General features: G+C 40.7%; 1 protein-coding gene across 1 annotated transcript in view; it reads right to left on the bottom strand.

Moving 5' to 3' along the window:
• SH3TC1 (SH3 domain and tetratricopeptide repeats 1) overlaps window positions 1–24,018 on the bottom strand; it is a 57,270-nt gene extending 33,252 nt beyond the window's left edge. Inside the window, exons 1-4 of the mRNA XM_043971689.1 lie at window positions 23,735–24,018; window positions 10,260–10,331; window positions 4,596–4,723; window positions 1,047–1,152 (exon numbers count right to left, since the gene is read on the bottom strand). Coding sequence (XP_043827624.1) covers window positions 1,047–1,152; window positions 4,596–4,723; window positions 10,260–10,331; window positions 23,735–24,008 — 580 coding nt within the window. The 5' untranslated portion in view covers window positions 24,009–24,018. The remainder of the gene's footprint in view (window positions 1–1,046; window positions 1,153–4,595; window positions 4,724–10,259; window positions 10,332–23,734) is intronic.
• Window positions 24,019–26,319: the final 2,301 nt, after the last annotated feature.

The raw sequence follows: 26,319 nt of genomic DNA, 5'->3' as shown, positions 1-26,319 counted from the left end.
TGTAAAAGGGAGGTAAATGTAGCCGTCTGCTAAGACTCCAGTTGGAATTTGGTGCAGGCAAGTGATTTCAAAATTAGCAAAGAAGGAACACGTCTTAGTTAAAAGTGAACTTTAAGAGAATGGGTGCAAAATTACAAGAAAATGGGTTGGGAGCCAACAATAAGCATGTTGATGGACCATGGCAATCACAGTAATTTAACACATGAAGCATTTCTGAGTTCACAAACCTTATCTTATTTGATCCTATGAAGCTCAGTATGAAGTAGAAAACGTGTTATTATTACCCATATTTTAGAGATAAGAGAAGAGGGAGAGAAGGGACAAAAACCAGTGCCCAGAACTCCGGACGCCAAATGACAGTGTGGGGGAGTGGGAAACAGAATTAGGAATGAAAGAGCCTGGACTCAAATTTTGGCCTTGGCAATTATTACTCATGTGATGCCTTTGTGAAAGAAAGGCAGTGTAGTATAGTGAACACAGAGCTGACTTTGGGGCTGCTGACACATAATGGTGATGTGACCCTCTTCAATGCTGGTGCTTTAGTCTCCTCTTTAAGACTTTGATGCTCACCTGCATTAGTAGAGGGGATGTCTTCATTTGGAAACTCCCTATAACAATGAAATTGTAGGTCCAGATCTTATCCCTGCCTGCTATCTCCTTATAGGACTGGGAAAATCTTGAACCTGCCTTCACATTATTGTTGTTCAGTTGTATCCAACTTTTTATGACTTGTAGACCAACTATCCATGGGGGTTTTCTTGGCAAAGATACTGACGTGGTTTCTAGCAGATTAGGAAAACAAAGGTTGAGTGACTTGCCCAGAGTCACACAGGTAATAAGTGTCTGAAGCCAGATTTGATCTTAGGTCTTTCTGACTCTAGGTCCAGTTCTCTATCCACTGAGCCACCTAGCTGCCTCCTAAGCAAACAGAGGTTAAGTGACTTGCCCAAGGTCATATAGCTAGTAAGTGTCTGAGGCAGGAATTGAACCCAAGAAAATAATGAGAAACAATTTAACATTTCTTCCTAGGATTATAAGTGCCTTACCTAGACAGTAATAGGTAGAAAACCTCCATATTTCTTCAAAAGTTTTAAATGTCACAACAATAAGGTCCTGGTCACTGTGAATGGACAGCAGCCTGGCTGACAGCTCCTGAAGGAAAAAGGGAGATATTTTAAAACAAAGGTGGCATTATTCAAAGGTTACTTTTTTACTATTATTACAGTACCAGTGGTCAAATAGTCATGGTTGTTAGTGGCAAACAGGGAAACAGCAAATGTCAGATTACAAATTATCTTTGATACAATTTTTCAAAGGTCTCTAAGTTTTTATTTGTGATACCAATCTACTTTCCTTTCCTTTCCTTTTACTTTATTTTTGTTGTTCTTCTGACTCTTTGCGACCGCATTTGGAGATTTCTTGGCAAAGATACTAGAGTAGTTTGCTATTTCCTTCTCTAGCTCATTTGACAGATGAGGAAACTGAGGCAAACAAGGTTAAGAGACTTGCCCAGGATCACACAGCTAGTATGTGTCTGGGGCTGGATTTGATCTCATGAAGACAAATCTTCCTGACTCCAGGCCCAGTGCTCTATCCACTGTGCCGCCTAGTTGCCCCTTCCTTCCCTTGTCTTCCTGCTTGAAGTCAAGGGTGGGTTATATTCCTGAAGCCAGATTTGAACTAAGGAAGATGAGTCTTCCTGACTCTAGGCCCAACAGTCTATCTATTGCACCACCCAGATGCCCATTACAGTGGGTAGGATCTAACAAAATTTAGAGATAAAAATAAAATCCTAGAGTGGTTTTAAAAAACCAGCTTCACAAGTTAAGATAGAAAAGGCATGTCTGGACATTTGTTTCTCTTGAAAAACATTTGAGTTTTTAATGGAATGCCACCTTGATAGGCTTCAGTGATATGACATGAATACCCCAACATGAAATCTTAAGTCACATGAGGAGAGGCAGAGTGTGTGTGTGTAGGAACATACTTGAATATTAGGCTCAGTTCTGGGTACCACATTTTAGAAAAGACATAAATCAGCAAGGGGACAACCAGAGGAAATATCCAAGGAGGTAAAAAGCCTGCATGCCCTGCATACCAAGATCAGGAGAAATGACCTTCGAGGGATAGCCTGGGGAAGAGCAGACTGATGAGGTGCTTGACAACAGTGTTGGAAGGGCTATCACAAAGACATCTTACTCTACTTGTTTGCAGAGGGAAAATCTGGGAACAAGAGATGGAATCAAATCAACAATCATTTATTTATAGCACCAGCCAGGCACTGTGCTAAACACCCTGGGGAAACAAATTCAAAGAGTGAACCAATTCCTATTCTCAAGAAGCTCATATTCCAATGGAATATGGAAATTTCAGGATAGATGTAAGATCAATGTTAGCGAAAATGATTCAAGTGATCTAAAAGAATGGATTATCTTGGGGATAATGGATCACTAGAAGTCTTCAAACATAGGCTGGATGGTATAGAAGAGATTCTTGTTTAGCTAGAGTTGAGTTAAAAAAAATCAATTTCACAAATACAGGATGGTGATGGTAACTAAATAGCAGCCCATCTGAAAAAGATCTGAGGGTCCTTTCCAATTGTGACATGTTGTGACTTTGCAGAGGGGTAGCAGATGTGGAGGTAGCTAGATGGCTCAGTGAGTGAATAGAGCACTGGACCTGGAATCAGGAAGACCTGAGGTATCTGGCCTCAGATACTTCCTTGCTGTGTGACCCTGGGCAAGTCACTTAACTTCTGTTTGCCTTAACCCACTGGAAAAGGAAATGGAAATCTACTCCAGTATCTTTGTTAAGAAAATTCCATGGGCATTATGGTCTATGGGGTCATGAAGAATCAGACATAACTGAAGAACAACAACAGTGAACATGGAAGGGTGTATCCGGGGTTGAATTTCTGTTCTTGTACTCTTTAGCAAAGTCAATTTGGGCCAAGCACTTCCCCTTAGGCTCATTTTCTTCACCATACTTCCATTTCTTACCCCACAGGGGTGTCTGAGATATTAGAAGTATGAGCTGTCACTACCACCATAAGAGAATCCAAGGAGGTGATTATGAAAGGACTTTGGTGGGGCAATATCACAGAAGACTTGCCTTAGATATGATTTGACAAAATCATTTCTCCCAGCAAAGATGAGTAAGCATAAATTGCACAATTGACAAAACAACCAGAATTGCACATGTCAAGGAAAACCAGCCCCTTCCCATCATGTGGATCAGCTTCTTTAGCTCAAAGTTCAGCTTTTTGGAAAAAAGACATTTTTGAAAAAAAATCACTAAAAAATGTTTCAAGAAACCCAACATCTCCAGCATACTTAGCATCCTTAGCCAGAGTAGTTAGCCAACACACCCATTGTAGCAAGCTTAGTTTACAAAGTGGATTTGATAAAATCCCCAGAAGGTTTCATGAAATGATTAGTCTATCTTTGGGGTGGTGTTGTTGGAGGTCGGGAATACTTTGGACTAGAGAGTTTGTAAGAATATCAAAACTGGAAAAGACCTATTTTCTATGAGCTAGAGTTGCTTCCAGCCCTAACCTTCCATATTCTAATGGTTCTAAGGTTTCTTCCAACTCTAATATTCTATATTCTATGGCTCCTTTCCAATCTGGACTAGCAGGAGTCTCACAGCTTAGCCTTTGTCTAGTGGCAGATCAAGTTCCAACAATGGCCCATGGACAGGGCTTACTTTTTATTATTTATTTACTTATTCACTTATTCACATATTTATTTATTTGTTTGCTTACTTCTTCCTTTCCTTTCCTTTCCTTTCCTTTCCTTTCCTTTCCTTTCCTTTCCTTTCCTTTCCTTTCCTTTCCTTTCCTTTCCTTTCCTTTCCTTTCCTTTCCTTTCTTTCTCTCTTGGCAGGGCAATGAGTGTTAAGTGACTTGCCCAGGGTCACACAGCTAATAAATGTCAAGTGTCTGAGATCAGATTTGAACTCAGGTCCTGCTGAATCCAGGGCCTGTGCTTTATCTACTGATCCACCTAGCTGCCCCCAGGGCTGACTTTCATTGCATATGTCCCCAGGATATGATGTGAGAGCTAGGACTAAGCCCCAGAAATGAAGGATGAACAGCAAACAAATCCAGGGCAGGGAAAGACATTCAGGTTCATTTAGGAGACAGAAGATGATTTAATTGGGATAGGAAATACTGATTTTCTGCAATTTCTATTCTTAGAGAGTCATCTAGAGCACTAGAGCAGTTAAGTCACTTGACCTAAGTCACATAGTTAGCTGCTAATAGCTAACATTTATATAGCACAGATGATCCTCACAACAACCTGAGAAGGTAGGTGATATTATTTTACAAATGAAGCTAAGAGAGGTTATGTGACTTTCCTGCAGTCACAAACTAGTGGGCATGGATTTGAACTCAGGTCTTCTGGATGACAAGTTCAGCACTCTATTGTACTATTTAGCTGTCTCAATATATAAATGATATTTTGTCAGAAGTGGCAACTGAACCCAGGTCTACCTGGTTTTAAGGCCAGCCCTTTTTTCATTACACCATGACCTGGGAAGGAGAGTTAAGAGAATATCTTAGCACTCTAAGCACCCAAATCATTAGGACTTACACTGAACACAGAAGAAACCTCCCTGCTGTCATTTTCCAAGAGACGGAGTCTTCGCCTCAACTCTTCTTGTAGACAGGGGTCAGGAAGGCCACTCTTTGGTTGTACCATGATGAGCTTCAAGGAAATGTCTGGAAGAGATTAGACTGTGGTCAGTTATCATGAGGAAATCTCATTGCAGAAAAGGACAGATCATATGGCCCAGTTAAGCACCAGAAGAGGCCAGGACTAGTGATAGTGGGAGAGCCCTTTCCCATCTTCCCTGACTTCTGGGGGCCTGTGATCCTGTTATAATCCTTTTCTAGGATCTGCCTTCCCTTTTAATTGGTGTGTGGTAGGGGAGGGGTGGCCTAGTGTAGGACAGAGAGACTCAGACATAGTGATCTCTGAAATACAGCACCTCGGGAAGAAGAGCTGCAAAGTTATAGAGGGCTTGCGATCTGCTCTGAGCGAAGGGAAAGTTCATAAAAATAAAAGCACGGACCCTTGAACTCTGAAGGAATTATCACCAGTGAGGATAATAATAACAATTGATGGGCATGCCTTGTCTTCCCAGTGTGTTAATATGGAATAAACGGGTCAGGGGAAAAATAGCCTGAAAAACATTATAATACGTGGTTGCTTCCAAAGTACTCTGAGGTAACCTTGCTCCAGATCTCACTGAAGCTATCTATTACAGGAAGTAAAAAAAAATCATTGTTTTTGTTATTTATTGTCATCATCATAAATATTATTATTAAAAGCATAATTTCTATACATGGGGCAGATAGGTGGAACAGTAGATAGAGTGCCTGGCCTGAAGTCAGGAAGACCTAAGTTCAAATCCAACCTTAGATCCTTACAAGCTGTGTGACTCTGAGCAAGTCACTTTAATCCTGTTTGCCTCAGTTTCCTCATCTGTCAAATGGGCTGGAGATGGAAATATCAAACTACTTCAGCGGAGAAAACACCAAATGGGGATGACTGAAATAACTGAGCTGCTCTACATGAGTGCACTAACCTCCCCAGATAACCACACAGACTATTCCATTAGTCCTACATCATTGAGTTTCTGTGCAAAGGGCGCTAGAGCATTTATGTCTGTGTCCTTTCTACACACAGCAGGATACCACCATGCCACTCCCCCTTCCAAGTGGGGTTCTACAAATGGGAATCTAGAAATAAGTTCGTTTCAGAGTGTGGAAGCCAGGAATACCTAGAACCTATTTTTAATAATTATATAAGGACACATGTAGTGACTAACCATCCAACCTCCCACCAAAAGTCCCTCGAGAGAAGCAGGATGGTTCAGTGGATAGACCCTTGGACTAAAGAGTCAGGAAGACCTGAGTTTTAATCCTGCCTCAGATACTTACCAGATGTAACCCTGGGTAAGTCAGCCTCAACTTCCCCTTTTGTGAAATGAAAGAGTTATATCCAATGGCCTTTAGGGTCCCTTTCTTATATTATCCTATCATCTTGCAGGTTTCCTTTTCTGCAAAATGTTGGAATAGGTATATCTGACGTCCTTCTAGCTCTAACTTTCTCTATTCTAAGGGCCCTTCCTGCATTCTATGATAATTCTTCCAGTCAACAAACCAACATTGTGATACACAGGGGGACCAAAAAGAAATAGAAGCCATGGTTACTACTCTCTGGCAGCTTATAATCTAGTTAGGGAACATAAAGTACCTATGTTAAGGAGTGTCAGGTGGGGCAAGGATGTTTTAGTCATGTTTGAGTTCCAGTAGTTAAGGACTGCAATGATTTCTAATTTGGAATTAACCCAGGAGAGTTTGGCAGCAAGTATGGTCATGGGAAGGTCTACTTAGCTCTTAGCCATGTAGAGAAATTGACTCAACAGGGAAGCAAGACAGAGCCATGAGAAAGAGAGGCCAATACATGGCAGCAGTTCTCTTCTTTGCATGGGGGGCCTTGTGCATTGTGCTGGGAGGACCCAAGAAGCCTAACCCTATAGCTTTTACAATTTCTTCCAGTGAAGGAAGAGGAAGAGGTAGATAGGTCAGCAGCAAAGCTATACACAGGCTCCCTTTTCAATAGGTTTTGATGTTTACAAAGCACTTTCTTTCCTCACAACCACCTCATGGGTCAGGGAGTGTAAGTGAGACTGAGGTTTAGAGAAATAAAATGACTCACAGATGACCTTAAGCAAATATCAAAGCTGGGATTCTCTCCATTCCCAATCCAGTGTTTTGTTTTTTCTTTTTTACTCTACTGTGCTTCCCCTCTCCAACTTGAGGTCTTATAAACAGTTTCCATCTGTGTTGTAAATCTTAAGACACTACTTAAATTCAAGTTATTATCACCATCTTCTGATTACTTGGGAGTTTAGCATCTAGTTGTGGTTTGGTGGCTGATTAAAACCTAGAAGACCTTATCACATAAGCTCCAAATCACATCTTAAAGCCAGCAGGATTAAGGTGGAAGCAGTGCTCTATTTGGAGGGTAAGGAGGATGACCTTACCTCTCTGGGCCTCAATTTGCTCATTTGTAAAAGGTCACTTCTAACTGTCTATAGTAATAGTAATAAATAATAACAACATCACTTATATTGCTTTTTTTTTTTTGGTGAGGCAATTGGGGTTAAGTGAATTGCCCAGGGTCACACAGCTAGTAAGTGTTAAGTGTCTGAGGCCAAATTTGAACTCAGGTCCTCCTGACTCCAGGGCCGATACTCTATCTACTGCACCACTTAGCTGCCCCACTTATATAGCTTTTTAAAGCATTCAATGTACCTTATTAAATATCATCTATTCGATATGTACAACCACCTTACAAGGCAGGTGCTATTATTATCTCTATTTTCTAGATGGGGAAACTGAGGTGACAGAGGTTAAATGATTTATCCAAGGTCACACAGCTAGTAAGTGGCCAAGGCTGAATTTGAACGCGTTTTTCTGACTACAGATCCAGTGGTCTATCCATTCTACCACCTAGCTGACCCTATGATACTGTGAATCCATCAGTTCTCCACCTTAAATTCCAGAGGTCCTGAGTTTTAAAAAGAGAATAATCATCAAGCCCTTCAGGGGAGGGGGAAGGGAATAACGGTAGAGAAGAAGCCAGACTAACTCCTTCACTAAACTTGGGGACCTCTAAGCACATGCCTTAGGCATCAACTGACTAATTGTTTCTGCATCCATTTGAAGAATCCTTTGGACTCTTGAGATGCAGAAGTAATATAGTTTAGTGGAAAGACCACTGGATTGGGACTTAGATCTGAGTTCTAATCCCATTATGCTAATTACTACCCCTATGACCTTGGACAAATCACTTAACTTACTGGGTTTCAGTTTCCTGATCTATAAAATGAGAAGGTTGGTTTAGATGACCTCTCTGTCCCTTTCAGCTCAAAATCCTATGATTCTGTCACTATGAAAGACTAGGATCCCTATTGATTGTTACTTAAGAAAAACAAAAAACACCAGACTATCTCAAGATCACACTATTCAGTGAGAATAATGTAGTTATCTTGACTCTTTGGTCTCTCATTGAGTACAATGAGCCCAAATTAATGAACTCCAAAATTAAGTCCCTCTTTTTCTACACTCCTGTAGTACTTACTGGCTTTACCTTTTTTCCTCGTTGAACAGTTATTGAAGGATTTGTAGGGATGGTGGTGCTCTGGACCAATATCACTTTAGAGGCTACTTTAAAAAATACATGGATAACTAAGTGGCGCAGTGGATAAAGCACTGGCCCTGAATTCAGGAGTACCTGAGTTCTGATCCAACCTGAGACACTTGACACTTACTAGCTGTGTGACCCTGGGCAAGTCACTTAACCCTCACTGGCCTGAAAAAAAATAAACAAACAAATAAATAGATAAATGAATGACTGAATGGATAGATAGATAAATAAGTAAATAAAGAAGCAAACGAACAAATAAATCAATGAAATTTAAAGCAAATAAAATAAAATAAAATAATACATGGAGAAAAGACCAGATACTGTGCTCTGAAGGGCTTCATCCTTTCAGCTCTGGAATTTCTACCCTAGGATCCTTTTCTCTTGATTGGTGAGATCCTGACATGGCCTGTTATATTTAGGCAGGTTCCAGCCATGCTTCCCATTACTTGGTCATCTTTTTGTCATTTTCCTCACCTCTCCTTCCCACCTGCTTTCCAGTTCTGGAATCATAATCAAATCAATATATCCATTTCAACTAGAAAGAGTGTGTGTCAATCAACTCTTCCATTCATCATCCCACACCCCCATCATTCCAAACCAAAGTGGCCACAACTCTATTATAAGCATTGTCTCCCTCTGTCTATAAGCTCTTTGAAAACAGATACTACCTTCACTTTTCTATGTGTAGCACCACTTCTTAGAATTTATGTTGATTAATAAATGTTTTTAATTCATTTCTCTCTTCATTCTCATAAAAAGAAAATTCATAACCTCCTCTGATGAGCCCCAACAGATGTTTGGACCATTAGGAAGCATTTCTCAATATCTAGCCTAGCTTCTTCTTTCTGTTCTTCATAACCCTACATATCCCTACTCTCACTCAGGAACATATGCCCACTATTTGCTGCCCCTCCCAAGTACACAAAATTTCAGTACCACTTTGTAAGGCCTTAGCTCTTCAAAGAGTTGAGATGTTGGAAATGTGCCAGAAGCCAGCACCGGAAGGGACCTGAGGGCTTAGAATGCCAGTCAGAAGAAATCTTATAAACCATAGAGTCCAAACCCTTCATTTTACAGATAAGAGAACTGAGACCCAGAGAGGGAAGTAAGTCAGCCAAGGTCACAGCATGTTACTACTTGGCAAAACTTCTGAAAAACTTCTTGTTCTAAATACAAAAGGCATCATTTAGCTTAATAACTGTTACCCCAAACAGAAATTGTTGTCACAACATACTAACATATGTTTACAGAGATGCTTGGGTTTATTTTACCTAATCCATGAAAGGGCATTTTGTTTCTGAATTAACCACAGGGGAATATTTCTGATTACTCACCAGCCATTCAAAGGACTAAAAAATGCAAGAAATCACCATTCTCATCCTATGCTCACAGTATTCCCTTCTTCCATCTGTCCAATGAAAGCCTGCCCTTTGTATTTTCTTTCTGGACCTAATTCAAGATCCCATGGAGTCTTCCCTCATCCCAGATATATAAAAAAGATGGATCAGGGAATAGATTATTTGGGTATGCAAACAGATTCACCTGAGGTACTCTTTAAATATTGAGTTTTCTGGGTGTACTGAAATTGATTCAGTTTCCAAAAATTAAATTTTGATGAGCTTCTCCAAGAACACCCCCATTATAAGTAGTGAGGGAGACCTGTGTTGTGTCTGAGATAGATAGACCCTGTGCTAGGGGTTTAGAGAGTGACTGGCCATGATCCCACATACCTTTGTTTTTTTTGTTTTTTTTTTACAGACAATGAAAAGAGCCAAAGAGAAACAGACAGGATCCCATGTTTCATGCAAACTTAGATTTGGAACTGAAGCTTAGATTTGGGCCCTTAAAATAGAGAAATGATGTGATAAAAGTGACATTAGAAGAGTTTGTAAATCTGAACTAGATATTTTGGTGCCCAGGAAAAACAGTATGTAAGCAAAGCAATTTATATACACACCTTCTAAACTTCTGTGACCTGGACAAAACTCTAGTTTCCCCACCCTAGTTAAAACTCTGCTGCTATGTAATGTTTGGTACCTGTTGGAAAATTTCCCATCTGGCCAAGAGATGTCCCGACAGTAGCCCTGCAGCCATCAGAGAGCCGAGTATCTGTAATAAAAAGAATTGAGAAAGTGAACAAATTTTCATAACAAGGTTAAGAATACCAAAGTTCAGGGACAGGGAGGTGGCTCACTGGATAAAGCACCAGCCCTAGATTCAGGAGGACCTGAGTTCAAATTCGGTCTCAGCCACTTGACACTTACTAGCTGTCTGACTGGGCAAGTCACTTAACCCTCATTGCCTTGCCAAAAAAAGAATACCGAACTTCAGCAGCATGTGGAACACTGCAGGTATGATCTCTCTCTCTGTCTCTCTCTCTGTCTCTCTCTGTCTCTGTCTTTCTCTTTCCAGCAGAGCACTCTAGTCCAATACATATAGACAGAGGATTAAACATCAGAAGGCACTGGTCCAAGAACACACAATCAGTTAGTACCTGAATCTCTGGCCCAAAACTCAGTCTGAATCCAAAGTGTTTACGGCTACCATGCTTTCTCTCCTAAAAAGAAAATTATTCCCCCCAACACACACATACACACACATACACATACACAGACACACACACACAAACACACACACACACACATACACACCACCTTTTTAAAATCTCTGCTTGCTGCACACTAGAGAAATTAGGTCATTATATGGAGTATGAATCTGATGCTGGACTCTGTCCATTGTTGAAGAACCAGCTCTGATAAGTCTGTAGAGACTTCTCAAACAATATGCTGTAGTGGACAGAGAGCCAGCCTTGGAGTCAGAAACACCTGTCAGGAACTCCAGGTGTAGTTGTTACCCTGGACAAGTTACTCAGTACCCCAAGCAATCCTCTAAGATTTAAATTGCAGTGGAGTCAATCTTTAAGTTCCCAACCTAGAGCTCCCTATACTGAGGAAATCTTGGGTCCACAGTGTGTGTGTGTGTGTGTGTGTGTGTGTGTGTGTGTACACATATGTATACTTATACACATATATGTATGTATACATATTTTACATATATCATATGTATTTTTATATATTGTCTTTGCATATATGTATATGTATGAATATTGTATATATAAACACAAATACATGTCTGTTTTTCTTTGTCTGTCTGTCTATATCTATCTATCTATCTATCTATCTATCTATCTATCTATCTATCTATCTATCTATCTATCTATCTATCTATCTATCTATCTATCTATCTATCATCTACCTGTCAGCAGTCTTTGATAGTTGCTAACCTGGATAGGGCTTGTGATCTGCCTCGATTAGCAGAGCTCACCTTACCACTTTATACACCCTCGAAGCACTGAAGTATGGGGGAGGGTAAGATGAGCATCGCTGGCCAAAGACTCAGAATGTATTGACTATAGATTCAAGAGTAGTGTTGCTTGTTTGATTAAATCCTGCTTTCTACTCAGCCTCTGTCTCCTCAAAATTGTGAGTGAGGCTTTGCTTAAAGGATCACTTTCCTCATGTGGCTACTGTTAAGGGCTAAAATTCTAGCTAGTCTGTCTAAAATATCTAATGAGTGGTCACCAATAAATTATAAGCTTTAGCAAGAGTTAGACTTTTAAGCATTTATTAAGGAGAATAAGAATTTGGTAAAGAGAGAGAGAAAGGCCTACATTCCTATCTATTAAAGGGAGAGCACATTTCTAGCTCAGCTCTCCACCAGAGTCCAGAGAAAGAGAGCCAGATAGAGTGCTAGACTCTTCCTTCTTCCTCCCACTACCCAACGTCACTTCCTGATGCCAAAGAAAAGACTCCTGGTCTTGCCCTCAAAGACCTTTGCTTCATGGGCGGAACTCTTCTACAGTAAGTCTCCAGCAGGTGGCATCATTCCAATCGTTACACTACTGTGTTTAAACTTTTGCTAGCTCCCCTTTGCCTTCCAAAGAAGCTGGATTTGGAATCAGGGTACCCGGTTTGGCATCTCAGCTCTGTTATTTCCTCTGACCTTAGACTGGGCTCCTTGACCTCTCTGGGCTCTTTTTCCTTATCTATAAAATAAATGCTTTGGACAAGATGACTTCTAAAGTTTCTGTCCCCCTACCTCCCCCCACCTCTAAATCCATAATCCTATAATTCCTGTGCTTGACGCTCAAGATTTCTCCAATGAGACTACAACCAAACTTTCCATCTCTTCTTATCTCTCACTATTCTCTCTCTGTGTCTTCGTCTCTCTCTCTGTCTCTCTCTGTCTCTGTCTCTCTGTCTCTTCCTCTCTTTCTTCAGGCAATGAGGGTTAAGTGACTTGCCCAGGGTCACACAGCTAGTAGGTGTCAAGTGTCTGAGGCTGAATTTGAACTCAGGTGCTCCTGAATCCAGGGCCGGTGCTTTATCCACTATGCCACCTAGCTGCCCCGACTATTCTCTTATACATAAGCAATTTCCTCAAGGGGGACAGCTATTTACTGCCCCTCTTACTCAGAAATCATTCTGTTCCCCTAGAAGACTGCTTCTATATCTTCAGTGATGTAAAGCCTTCCTCTAAGCAGTAAGATGTATTTTGGTGGATAGAGCACCACACATATCCGAAAGACCTGAGTTCAAATCTAGCCTCAGACATTTACTAGCTATGTAAAGTGAATAATTAACCTACACCTGTCTCAGTTTCCTCATCTGTAAAATAAAGATAATTATAGCACCTATGTCCTAGGGCTATTATGAGAACACAATAAGCTAATATTTGGAAAGTGTTTAAAAAGCCTTGAAGTGCTATGGTGGTGGTGGTGGTGATAGTGAAGACAACATCTCCTTATTTTTTTGTTTTGTTTTGTCTTTATACTTCCAATGCCTGGCATGTTGCCATACTTACATTTGACACTTAATAACTTTTACTTAATGGACTGAATCGATTTACAATCCCCAGGTCAAATTTCCTTTCCCCCTTTAGCACCCCCACCACTCCAGCCCAGGCTGATTGGTCTCAGCTGAAAATTTCTCTAGCCTCTAATCCCCACCTGCTGCTTATTTTGAGCATTTAGCATCTTAGTTGCCTTTCACAGCTGTTTTCTATCTCCGTTAAGAGTGGATTGCAGGGGGCAGCTAGGTGGCACAGTGGATAGAGCACCAGCCCTGGATTCAGGAGTACCTGAGTTCAAATCCAGCCTCAGACATTTAACACTTACTAGCTGTGTGACCCTGGGCAAGTCACTTAACCCCAATTGCCTCACTTAAAAAAAAAAAAAGAGTGGATTGCAGGAGAAGCTTCTGGAGGATGAGGCAGGTCTTAGGGTATTTATTGCCACCCCCCACCAGTCCTACCTCTCTAGCACTTTTCTGTTCAGAGAGCACTTCATACCCATGATCCCCTTTCATCCCCATGACAACTTTATACAATTAGCAGGCTGTGTATGATTGCACGCCCCTTCCATCCATGGAGGAAAATGAAGGCCAGATGGGGTTAAAAAAAGTGACTTGCCCAAGTTCACCCAAGTCACAGAGACCACTTGACCCCAGTTCCTATCTCCAGAGAATTTGGAACTCAAAATTTTAAGAAATAAATGTTATTTTTTACATGTAATTGGGAAATAGTTTAAAAAAAGAAATAAAACTATGTTTTTAAAAATAAAATGCATAGGTTCAAATCCTAATCTCTGCCACTCATTGGCTATAAGATTTTAGACTATTTCACTCAATTTCTCACCTTTGTCCCAGTCCTGACTGGGAACCCCAGAATACAGATGCCTTTTCCCTAATATTTTAACAGTTAATTTAGTATAGAATGTCAAAACGAACTCCTCAAAAATGCTTCTGTCTGTCAAGAGCAATTTGGCAGGAACAACACTGGATTTAGAATGAACTATGTGACCAGCGTCAAATTACCTACCCTCTCTGATTCTCACTTTGCTCTACCTCCTTCAAAGGGTTCTTGTATGGTTTGAGAGAGATAACATATGTGGAAGGGCTTTATAAAATATACTACATGCGACACAAGTATGGATTAATTGTTTGAAGTGCTGCAATGAAAATCAGAAGATCTGGGCTCAAGTCTGGTCTCCATCACCACCCACTAGCTATGTGGCCTTGAGCAGGTCACTTCCACTCTCTGGCCTCAGTTTCTCCATTTGCAAAATGGAGTGGAAGGCACTAATGCATCATAAAAATGTTATGACTGAGGAATTCGTGGAAACTTGGAAAGACTTGTATGAAATGATGCACAATGAAGAAGAATGAGGAATTATAATAAACAAAAGATAGAAATGATGGAAGCTAAATTTGGATAAATTGTGATGAGCAATCTCAATCTCAAAGAGATGATGAAACACACCTCCCTCTCTGATTAGAAACATGGGGAGCTATGGGTAAGGTGTGCACCATATACAATCAAGGTAAGGTTGATGTTTTCATTGGTTTTGCTAAATTGTTTTTTTTTTTGTTGTTGTTACAAGCAAGATTTCGAGGGAAGGATGGGATCATACCTAGTCATGTACCATACACAGTCAAGACAAGGTGGGACGTTTGAACTATTTCCTTTGTCATGAGTAAGGATTCAAGGGAAAGGTGGGGGGTGGAATATACTAGAAAATAACTGATATACTAAGAAATAACTGATAAAAGTAAAAGGCATAAACATTTTTGTTTTGTTTTGGATCAGATTTGTTATTTCTTTTGTGTGGGATATGCCTGGTGAAGAAACCATGTTATGCAATTCATAGTCTTAGAGAATTGGGGGCAGAGTGGGGAGTGGAGGGGCACAGTAACTTGCTTAGCGGTGTACAGTTAGTATGTATTGGGTGGGTCTTGAAATTTGGTATTCATGACTTTGAGGCCATCTTCTTATGAATTTATGCCATGTTATCTATCACTAAAAATAAAAATAAATTGGGGTACAGAGGAGGGGAGAGAAGATAATTAGACTCTCTTGGCTCTAAATCCTATGATCCTCTATTTTGTTTGGTTACAGCATATTTCTGTAAAACTTTCAGAGAGAACAAATCTTAGTTTGACACAAAGGCTGGTTCCCACAGGCCAACCTTCTCTCCTCCCACTTGACTACCAATGATTGGAACACTCCTATTTGGACTGAGGGTTTGGCTGTTATCTTGAAGGAATTTATACAGGACAAATACAGGCACAAGAATGTATGTGAACATGGGCAAGTGCTTTCTCCTTTCACTCAGGGGTGGAGAGACAGGGAAAAAAAAGAAAGAAAGAAAACAAAACCAATGCACTAATTCTGGGGCTATCAGACTTGGGCCAGTTTTGGTTTGTCACATTTTCATCTGTGGCAAGAGAGTGAGTTGAGCTTACAAGGTGCTCAGACCGAGCTGTAAATCACGTCATTTCCTAGCCAAGCTGCTACCTATCTTTCTCCATCAGCTTCCTCTGGGTGAGTCATAACCACAAGGGGAGGCAGTTGAAGCCGGCTCTTCTCAGCTCGCCCCTGCCTGCCTGTCTGCGGGAATGGAGAGAAGGCCATCCTGAGACACAGCAGGTCGAGTCTGAAGCTTGGATTTCAGAGGGTCTCAGGCTGGAGAGCTGAGATCAAGCATTTTTAATATTTTGTGTTTTATGGACCCTTGTGGCCAGCAGCTGCAGCTTAAGGCCCCCTTCTCAGAATCACACTTTTCAATGCATAATCATTTTTAAATAATCATGCTTTTAAATGCATAAAAGAAAATGCCTAGGATTATAAAGGGAAACCAATTATATTGAAATACAGTCATCAACATGTGTATTAAAAAATACCCAAGGTCATGGACCCAATATTAAGATTACCTAAATTCCACCCCCACCCGCATTTTATAGTTTTAGGAGCTGAGGCCCAGAGAGGAGAATGGATGTGTTTATGGTGACATGGGTAAATTCTCTAGCCTTCAAAGCTGAGAGCTCTGCCAACAGCGAGTGGTTTACAATCCTATCACTTTTGTAAGGACACTGGCTCCTAAAGATTGACCTATTCAGAGAAACCATATAGAAACAGACATTCTTGGCTTCCCCAAATGGCACCAGAAGCCCCGCTGCCTTAATCTAGGAACAAAGGACAAGTGGGTTGAGAGGTGATAAAAGGACCTGGGTTCAAATCGCAGCTTTGTTATTAACTGTTAGTGTGACCTTGAACAAGTCCCCTCCTCTCATTTGGCCTCAGTTTACTCCTCTGTACAAGGAGGGACATGATCTGAATAATCCATAAGGTTTCTTCCATCTCTGAAGCTTTTGATTCTAAGAAACTATAGCAAAACACCAGTGTATTAAATCTGAGTCTGACATTGAAGGAGCATGTCATAACAGTCAATCTCCTGTTGTTTGAGCCTCCTAGACTCATCCAAAAATCATCATTGGTACATGCAGTTGGCCTATGTTATCCTTCACATCTTCTTCACATCTCTACTCTCCCATTCCAACTCAATTGAAATCACCACTAAGACCATTCCAATATGCCTTCTGGAATCCCTGTTCTATCAGCAGTAAAGTCCTCAATGTCTTAAATCTTTTTAAATAATGGAAACCCTGCTCTCCCCCTAAGGACAGATATACCCCTGACAACCCTCTGGATTGTACTTCTCTCAATACTCCCAATCTGCTGAGCTAGAGGAGAGATAGGCATCCTCCTTTCTCTTCAATGATACAACAGAAAAAGCCCTGTATGTGCAATCAGAAGACCCAGGTTTAAATCAGCTTCTAAACTTCTGTGACCTGAGTCAAAATTCCAGTCACCTCACCCTAGTTATAACTCTGGTATGGTGTAATACCTGCCACTTGTTTATCTTTTGCCAAGTATTATATATCCATATTACCAAATTACTTCCTCTCTCTTAGACATAACTTTCTCCTCTTTAAAATGAGATGGTTGATGGGGCAGCTAGGTGGCACAGTGGATAAATCACCGGCCCTGGATTCAGAAGTACCTGAGTTCAAATCCAGCCTCAGACACTTAACAATTACTAGCTGTGTGACCTTAGGTAAGTCACTTAACCCCAATTGCCTCACCAAAAAAAAAAATGAGGTGGTTGGAATTGATGACATAAAGTCCCTTCCAGGTCTAAATGATGGTTCCCCTTCCACTATCACATAGCAAATGTCCATATGGATTATTGGCGCCCAAGCTATGATAGAACCTTTCAAGCTCATATTGATCTGATCAGCCATAGTTGGACACACTGTACTTTGACTCCAACATAGTAATGTCATTTTAGTTGTCTTTGAGAATGATGAACATCAATTCATCATTCAGTAACCAGCTTTTCATTACATATCAGGAACATGTGTTGTATCAACCATTCCCCACCCTTGTTGATGTCACATACCAACTTCCAAGGCACTTTTTCCAACCTTTTTCAATGACTTCAGTACCTGGTTTTTGATCTTCCTCTACACTCTACCTCAAGTCACCATTCTCTGGAATGTCAATGTTGACAACTCTACTAAAATCTAATCACTCAAACCCTGAACTTCCTTGATGTCTGAAGCCTTTGATTTTACCAAGTACCACCTCCCCTAATAGATGCCCTCTCCTTCCTTATAGTGTCAAATATGCCACACTCTCTTAACAGGGAGGTTCTCCTCTTCCATTAGTTTCAGTTCAGGGACAGAATTTGTCATACCTTTAGAAGTTAACAGAATCATAAGGGACCTCAGATGTCATCTATTATACCCTTGCTCAACTCATTAAACAGTCTGGACTTACCAAATAAATGACTATCTGTGCTCTATTTAAAAACTCCCAGTAACATGGATCTCACCATCCCATTCTAATTTTGATAGTGACAATTCGAATTTTCTCATGATGAATCATGATATACCTTCCTGAAACTTTTACCTTTTGGTCTTCATTCTGCTCTCTAGTCTTATCTATCTTCTTCATAGTAGCAGTTCAAATACCATTAGCTGTCCTCATTATATAGCTTAATAAGCCTGGTCATCTCAGCATTTGCCCTTGGACATACCCCAGCTTGTCAGTCACTTATAATAATAACTGGGTCATGTATAATCCCAATGTGGCCTAACCAGGGCACCTCCCTCACTCTGGACAGTACTCCTCCTAATGTTTCCCCATCACCTCCTTCATTCTGGAAACTTTTATTTCTATTCATGCAGTATTAGGGTTATTGGGGGAGGGGGGCTGCCACATAATACTGCTGACTCATTGAACTGAAAGACTACCAATATCCTTAGGTTTTATTTGTAATGACACCCCCACTCCATATTTTGTACTTCTGCAAGTAATTGCCTAATCCCAACTCAAGACTATATATTTATCTCTGTAAAATTTCAGTTATTCCCAGCCTATTGAAATCTACTGACTTATGGTCTTCTTCTCTACACCTCTCCCTGCATACATTCAGAGCAGCAAGGGGCACAGTAGATAGAGCACTGGGTTTGGACTAAGGAAGACCTGAGTTCAAATACAGCCTCAGACACCTCCTAGCTATGTGACCCTGGGCAAATCACTTAACTTTTCTCAACCTCAGTTTCCTCATCTATAAAATGGGCATAATAATAGCAACCTCACAGAACTGTTGTGAGGCACAAATGAAATGATATTTATAAGGTGCTTAGTACAGCGCCGGGAACATATTAGAGACTTTATTAACACCTATTTCCTCCCCTCTCCCCCATTTACCCTTATTCTTTATATGAGCACCATGAAGACAATAAGTTAATAAAGATTATTGATTTGAACTGAATTCAACAGGGGTTGGGAGAGATACTGAGGACAGGCTACATTGTTCCAGGCTGTCATTGTTCCCTTCTCTACCACCTTTTAGGTCTCCACATAGAACAAGTTTTTAATATACCTAATTATAATATCATGAAGTACCATTCCCCATCTTGTTCCAAAGGATATAATGACAGATTTTGTCAAACATCTTCCTGAAACACAGGTGGATTATATTATTATATACATGACACTTTTCTGATCTGCCTAACCTTTTTTGTGTGTATGATGGTGGGGCAAAGTCTGAACCTGGGATTTTATCTACATGGGGAATTCCTGGTAAGGAAGCTCCCTCACCTGCACAATCCCTCTGTATCTTATCTGTAACTTAAAGAGTTGCCTAGGCTACTTACTTATGGTCACACAGCCTATTCACATTGAACCCAGGACTTCCTGTATCCAAAACCAACCCTCTACCCACTCTACCACATCACCTCTGCTGAGCCTAATGACCATCTCCAAAAATGGAAATGAGATTAGTCTCAAATGACTTGCTCTTGATGAGCTCAGCTTATCTCTTAGTGATCACTGGTTCCCTTTATAAGTGGGTACAAACAGTCCTATTAGTGATATGCCCTACAGTTCTGTCAGGAATTGATAACAACACCCATAGGCAATCTTCTGAAAATTTTACCTTCTTCCTTTAAAGAAAAAAAAGGTTGTATGTATAATATTTGCACATTGCTAGTCACAGGATTAAGATATAGATACGCCCACTAATTTTACAGAAGAGGAAACTATGACCGAGAAAATTGAGTTGACTGGCTCAAGATCATACAGGTAGATTCAAATTCAGATCCTCTGACTCCTGATTCAATTCTCTTTCACTTATACCATGTTGCCATCACCTTTCTGCCTCCTTACTTTTGAAACATTTTCATCTTGGCTCAGCCATCAAAGAATCACAGACTTTTCCTGTTGGAAGGTATTTTCAAAGGTATCCCCAATTTATAGGATACCTGACCAGTGGTCTTCCAGCCTCTGCTTGAAGACCTTCAGTGAAAGAGAGCCCTACCACAGGTCTCCAGGCAGCCCATTTCACTGTGGAACTGTTCTATTTGCTGGGAAGCTTTTTTCTGGAGCCCAGCACAGAAGCCTAACCTTTCTTCTGAGGGTGGGGCTTCAAATACTCAAAGAGAACTATCCTGTTCCTCCTGAGTTTTCTCTTCTCTAGGCTAAATACCCTCAGTTTTTTCCTCTGGTTGTCAGGAGACATGGACTCCAGATTATCACTGTCCTTTCAGCACCACGGAATAGAACATGTTCAAGATGGGTGCTTTGACTTGACTGAATGAAGCTCAGTATTCTTTGGTCATCAGTTATCTTAGCCAATTCACTTCATCTTGTGTTTTAATTCCTTCTACTATTTTTGTTCACAGCATCAAAGAATTTCAGAGTTCAGAGACTCCCAGAGTGGGAAGGGGAACAGACTTTAGAGAAATGTCCTAATCTCTGAAGCTGTCCCAAGGCAGAAAAGGTTAGCCTTGATAAGTAATAAGTTCCTTATTACTGGAAGTGTACAAGTGGATAATAGGATACTGCTTCTCTTCATGTTCAGTGAATGAATGAAAAATGAATGACAACATTTATTAAGAACTTTTTATGAGACAAGCACTGAGGATACCAATAGAAAAAGCAAGTCTCCACTCCCAAAGAGCTCATACTCTGATTGAGCAAGAGATCAAATATTAAGAGTGTCTAGTTGAAGGGCAGATGGAAAGGCCCAGAAATATGAAGGGTTCAGAAGCAGGGAGGGTGGCAAGGGCTACAGGTCATTTTTCAGTTATGTCTGGCTCTTTGTGACCTCTTTTGACAATTTCTTGTCCAACATACTGGAGTGGTTTTCCTTTTCCTTCTCCAGTTCCTTTTACAGATGAGGAAACTGAGGCAAACAGGATGAAGTGACTTGTCCAGGGTCACGAAGCTTGTAAATGTCTAAGGCCATATTTGAACTCAGGAAGAAGAGCCTTCCTGACTCAGGGCCTGGTATCCATTGACCCATCTAGCTGCCCAACAACAATAGTGGCTTGGGTTAGTTTATGGCTTTAGTTTGATAACATTTATTATATATTATTTTAAGGTTGGTGAAATGCTTTATGCATGTGATCTAATTTGATCCTCACAACAACCCTGTGAAGTGGGTACCATACTATATCTATTTTACAAATGAGGAAACTGAGGCTAGGAAAGGCTAAGAGACTTGCTTAGGGACACATAGCTAGTAAGTGTTTGAAGCAGGATTTGAAATCAGGAATTCCTGCTTCCAAGTCCAGCACTCCACCCACTGAGAACTCTGAAGTAGGTAGCACAAGTTAGAAGACCTGCCTTACCACTTACTAAATCTGTCAACAGAGATAAGTTACTTTATCTCTAGAAGCCTCAGTTTTCTTATCAATCAAGTGGGAATAACACTGCTCAATGATCCTAATAGTAACTGATGTTTACATAGTGTTTGCAAAGCTCTTTCACTATATCATAACAACCTTGGGAGGTGGATAGTGCAGTTTTGGTTATCCTCAATTTACAGGTGAGGGAGGTGAAGCTGAGGTAGGTTAAGTAACTTGGATATGAGGGGTAGCTAGGTGGCGCAGTGCATAAAGCACTGGCCCTGGATTCCGGAGGACCTGAGTTCAAGTTTGACCTCAGACACTTGACAGTTACTAGTTGTGTGACCCTGGACAAGTCACTTAACCCTTATTGCCCTGCCCCCCCCCCAGAGTAACTTGTATATGATCATGCCCCTAGTAAGTGTCAGAGGTGGGGTTCAGACTGATCTCTGGGACTTCAAATCCAGTTTTGTGTCTATTCCATCATGCTACCTCTCCTTCAGTTTGTCTCTGTCTCTCTAACAGGAGAGTTGGAAGGAACGCATTTTAGTAAATGTGGACTGCTTCAGAAATAGGAACTATTACTGTCATACTGTTTGGACAGATGGGTAATCTGAAGCTAGGTTAAGTAACTTCTCCAAACTCACAGAGATAGTAAATGATAGTTTAGGATTCAAATCCAGGTGACATCTTCTCCAGGTTAAAAATTGCCAGTTACTTGAAGCAAGCCAGAAAATCTGAGGTAGAGGTGGGGAGAAGTGGGACATCACAGCTGCCTTCAAGTACAGGAAAGGGCATAATATAGAAGAGAGCCAGAACTTGTGGTTGGCCCCCGAAGACAAAACTAGGGGGTCAATGAGAGCAAATTTCAAAGAGACTGACTTCAGTACAATGAAAGAAAGTACTTTCTGACAGTCAGAACTGTCCAACCATTTAATTAAATGGATATGAGGTATTAAGGTCCCCACAAAAGACCCTAGATGGTGATAAACCTAGGTGTGAAAGGGAGCTCAGAGGCCAGTTCACCCAACACCCTCCTTGGACACATGAGAAAATAGAGTCAGGGGAGGGGAGGTGTTGCACTTAAATGACTTGACTTGGAAAAAGTTACACATACATAGATAATAAATGTTAAAGGTAGGATTTGTACTCAGGTCTTCTGACTCCAAAGCTAATGCCTCTTCGATTGTACCATGTTATATTAATGACAGCTCACATTTTTATAGCTCTTTAAGATTTTCAAAGCATTTTAAATGTATTATTATTTTTGATCCATTAAAGAGATCTAAAGGTATCTATTATCTTCAATTTACAGATAAAGGAACTGAGGCATCAAGAGGTTAAGTTACTTGTCTAAGGTCACTCAGTAACAAATATCCAAAGCAAATTAGGGGCTAAACTACATATCCAAGGCATCCTTCCATTTGGCAGTTTCCACAATTCTATAACTCAAGGATTCTTTGGAGCCCTCAACATTGCTTCTCACTGGGTCTGTTCCTATCAGGCTCCACTTTCTCAGGATGCCTTGAGGACAGGTGGCAAAATTCTCCAGCTTTTCCTCACTTTTTGGCTACTGGGGCAATGAGGGTTAAGTGACTTGCCCAAGGTCATACAGATAGTAAGTGTTAAGTGTCTGAGGCTGGATTTGAACTCAGGTCCTTCTGAATCTAGGGCTGGTGCTTTATCCACTGAACCACCTAGCTGCTCCCGACAGGCACTCTTTAAAAAGCTTTGTCCTCATGGTACAGTGGAAAGAATGTGAACTTGGCTTCTATAGACTTAGGTTTCAGTGCTGACTTTGCCTTATTAGTTGTATGACGTGGGGCAGTCTTCCTTGTTTACTGCCTCAGTTTCCTGAATAAGGGAGTTGGACTAAATCAATGTTCTTAACCTTTTTTTTTTTCATCCTTTGTTTCCTTCTTTCTTTCTGGCATCACGGTCCCCTTTGGAGATCTGGTGAAACCTACGACCTCTTCTCTGAATGATATTTTTAAATGCATAAAATAAAATTTTTAGGATTACAAAGGAAACCAAGTATACTGAAATACATTACATAAATATAAAAAACCCACAAGTTCATGACCCTCAGATTACTAACCTCCAGATCAGATAGATGATCCCTAAAGATATCTCTTCTAGCATTCCAGTCCATTCTGGCATATTATGGGGATTGTGTTCTAAGCTTTCTTCCAATTGTAAATATTTGTCCCTCTTCTATGTTCTAAAGGCTCTGAAGCTTTATGAGTTTGGGATCCCAACATTTTTCAATTCTGTTAAGCACAATAAATGCCACCCCTCTCCTTCTTCTCCCTATCTCTCAACTCTAACAACAGTTTTAGAAAGAAAAAAAAAAGTCATGACTAGGAGAAGATATGTTTCCCTGTGGGGATGAATAAGATGAGAGAAAAAACACAAATAAGAGAAAAGGAAAATCCGGGAGGGAAAAAAGACAGTGAAGATGAATGGAGTTCCTACCCATCTTTCCAGACCCAAAGGTTTCTTCATTCTCCTTTTCTCCTGGAAGCTTGGGAGCCTTGATGGGTCTGGTTAGTCCCTGGGGGCCATCAAGAATATTCTTCCTCCAATCCTGTTCTCTCCTTTCCAAGGACCCCATTGGCTTTCTTCCCATCAGAGGAGTCAAGCGCTGCTGCCATCTTTTCTCCTCTTCCTCCTCTTGGTTAGCCCAGGGCTCAATGTCTGGGATGAAGCCCTTTTCTGTTGTGTTAGCTGGGACCACCGGCCCCTCCATGACTTGTCACTTCACTCCTTGCTATAGGATCTGCATGACCAGCTGTCCAAAGGAAAAAAGAAAAAAACACACACTGCTTTCAGAGAAGAGGACCTCCTAGGGAAATATCCTGTTGTTGAAAAATCATCATCAGGAGAACAGGAAAGAACTTTCCTTCCTTCCCGATTATGTGCAAACACTTTGGGATTCCATGTGTCCTGTTTGACTTGTCTATCCCCAGTATCATGGGGGCCCACTGTTTGCTCCCACAGACAGTTCACAACCAGCAGCAGGTTGAACTGTGAAGGGCAATCACAGGGCAGCAGAGACACTCCTTTTACAGATTAGGAAACCGAAACTTGCTCAAGTTATTAATATTATGAAAGCAACAGGAACTGACACTGACGTGCTGCTTTAGGTGTACAATGCTCTTTTCTCACACCAACCCAGTGAAGTAAATAAAACAAGGGTTACTATCACCATTTTGTAGGTGAGAAGATAGGTTCAGTGCCAAAAGTCACAGAGCTAGAGAATCTCAGAACCCAGTACTAAAACCCAGTATTATGATTCATCCTTGGATCCATTGATCAACAAGTAGTTGTTGAGTGTCTGCTAAGAACTGGGGACTCTGCTAGGTGCTGGATACAAAATACAAAATACAAAGAATAAAACAATTCCTATTCCCAAGAAGCTTGCAATCTAATGATGAAAATAATATAATCCTGACCTTTGGCACCTTAGAGAATTATTTATAACCTTTGGCACTGAATCTATCTCTTCACTTAAAAATTGGTGGTAGTAACACTTTTTTTTATCTACCTTACAGGATTGGTGTGAGAAAAGGGCATTGTAAACCTTAAAGCAATATGTAAATGTCAGTTGCAGTTGCTATTATAATAATTATAGGGAGCTAGATTACTCAGTGGTTAGAGCACTGGGCCTGGAGTCAGAAAGACCTGAGTTCAAGTCAGACCTCAAGATACTCCCAGACGTGTGACCCTGGGCAAGTCACTTAATTTCTGTTTGTCTTAATCCATTGGAGAAGGAAATGGTAAACCACTCTAGTATCTTTATTAAACAACAACAACAAAAAAAAAACCAAAACAGGACCATGAAGAGTAGAACATGATTGAAAAACGGTGAAATAATTATGATTCAATTGTTCAATTGAATATTCAAATTCATTCAATTGAATAATATTCAATTCAATTTTTGAATAATTTTCAATAATGATAATAATTTCATTATATCCTCACAATAGACCAGAGAGGTAGGTGTTATTATTACCCTCATTTTACAGATGAGGAAACAGGCAGACAAGGGTCCACAGCTAGTAAGTGTCTGAGGCTAGACTTGAACTCAGGTCTTCCTGATTTCAGGTAAAGTACTCTATTTGTCTACCATGACATTCAGCTGCATAAATATAAAGTCCATGAATATAAGTGTAAACAAAAGAGTTAAATACAAGATAGTTTAGGAGGGAGGGCACTAGTGATTGAGGGGGCCAGGACAGGCTTTATGCAGAGGATGGTACCTGAGCTTCATCTTAAAGGAACAGAGAGACTTTTACGAGGCAGAGAGAAGGAGAGAGTGAATTGGGGGCATAGGGGACAGCCAGTATAGAGACAGAAGAGAGAGGAAATGGAGGGTCATGTGTGAGGAATAGAGAAAAGGGCAGTTTGGTTTGGGGAAACCCCAAATGATACATCTGAAGCCCCCTTTTCCTCGTGCTTCTCTATGCCCTTCTTTCCCATCTTCAGCCCCAAGTTGGTCCGTCCTCTCTTGCAAAACAATGACAACAAGCATTTCAAATCTTACTTTCTCTTTATTTACTTTCTCAGTGCCCTGATGATTATAAAACATGCCTGATGATCAAAAGTGGAAGATAACTTAGAGATCATTTAATCTAACCTCATTTCACAGAACATGGCTTATAAGAACATGGATTTAGGGGGCAGCTAGGTGGTACAGTGGATAAAGCACTGGCCCTGGATTCAGGAATTACTAGCTGTGTGACCCTGAGCAAGTCACTTAACCCTCATTGCCCCCCCCCAAAAAAAAAGGAACATGGATTTAAAGCTAGGAGGGACCTTCATAGTCATCAAGTCCAATTACCTTATTTTATACATGAGGGAATTGTAGCCCCGGAAAAGTGACTTTTCTAAGAGCATACAGATAGTTAAATGGCAGAGCAAGGATTTGAACCCAGGTCATCTGATTTCATACCCTTGTTGATCTTCAGATGATATCACTGAGATCTAAGATCACATAGTGAGCTGGGGCGAAGCTATGATTATGAACCTAGGTCTTTGGGTTCTAAGACAAGTGTACC

The sequence above is a fragment of the Dromiciops gliroides genome, chromosome 6, assembly GCF_019393635.1.
Source record: "Dromiciops gliroides isolate mDroGli1 chromosome 6, mDroGli1.pri, whole genome shotgun sequence".
In the NCBI taxonomy this organism is placed as follows: Eukaryota; Metazoa; Chordata; class Mammalia; order Microbiotheria; family Microbiotheriidae; genus Dromiciops; species Dromiciops gliroides.
The sequence above is the reverse complement of the archived record's forward strand: the minus strand, read 5'-3'. Positions and strand labels throughout refer to the sequence as shown.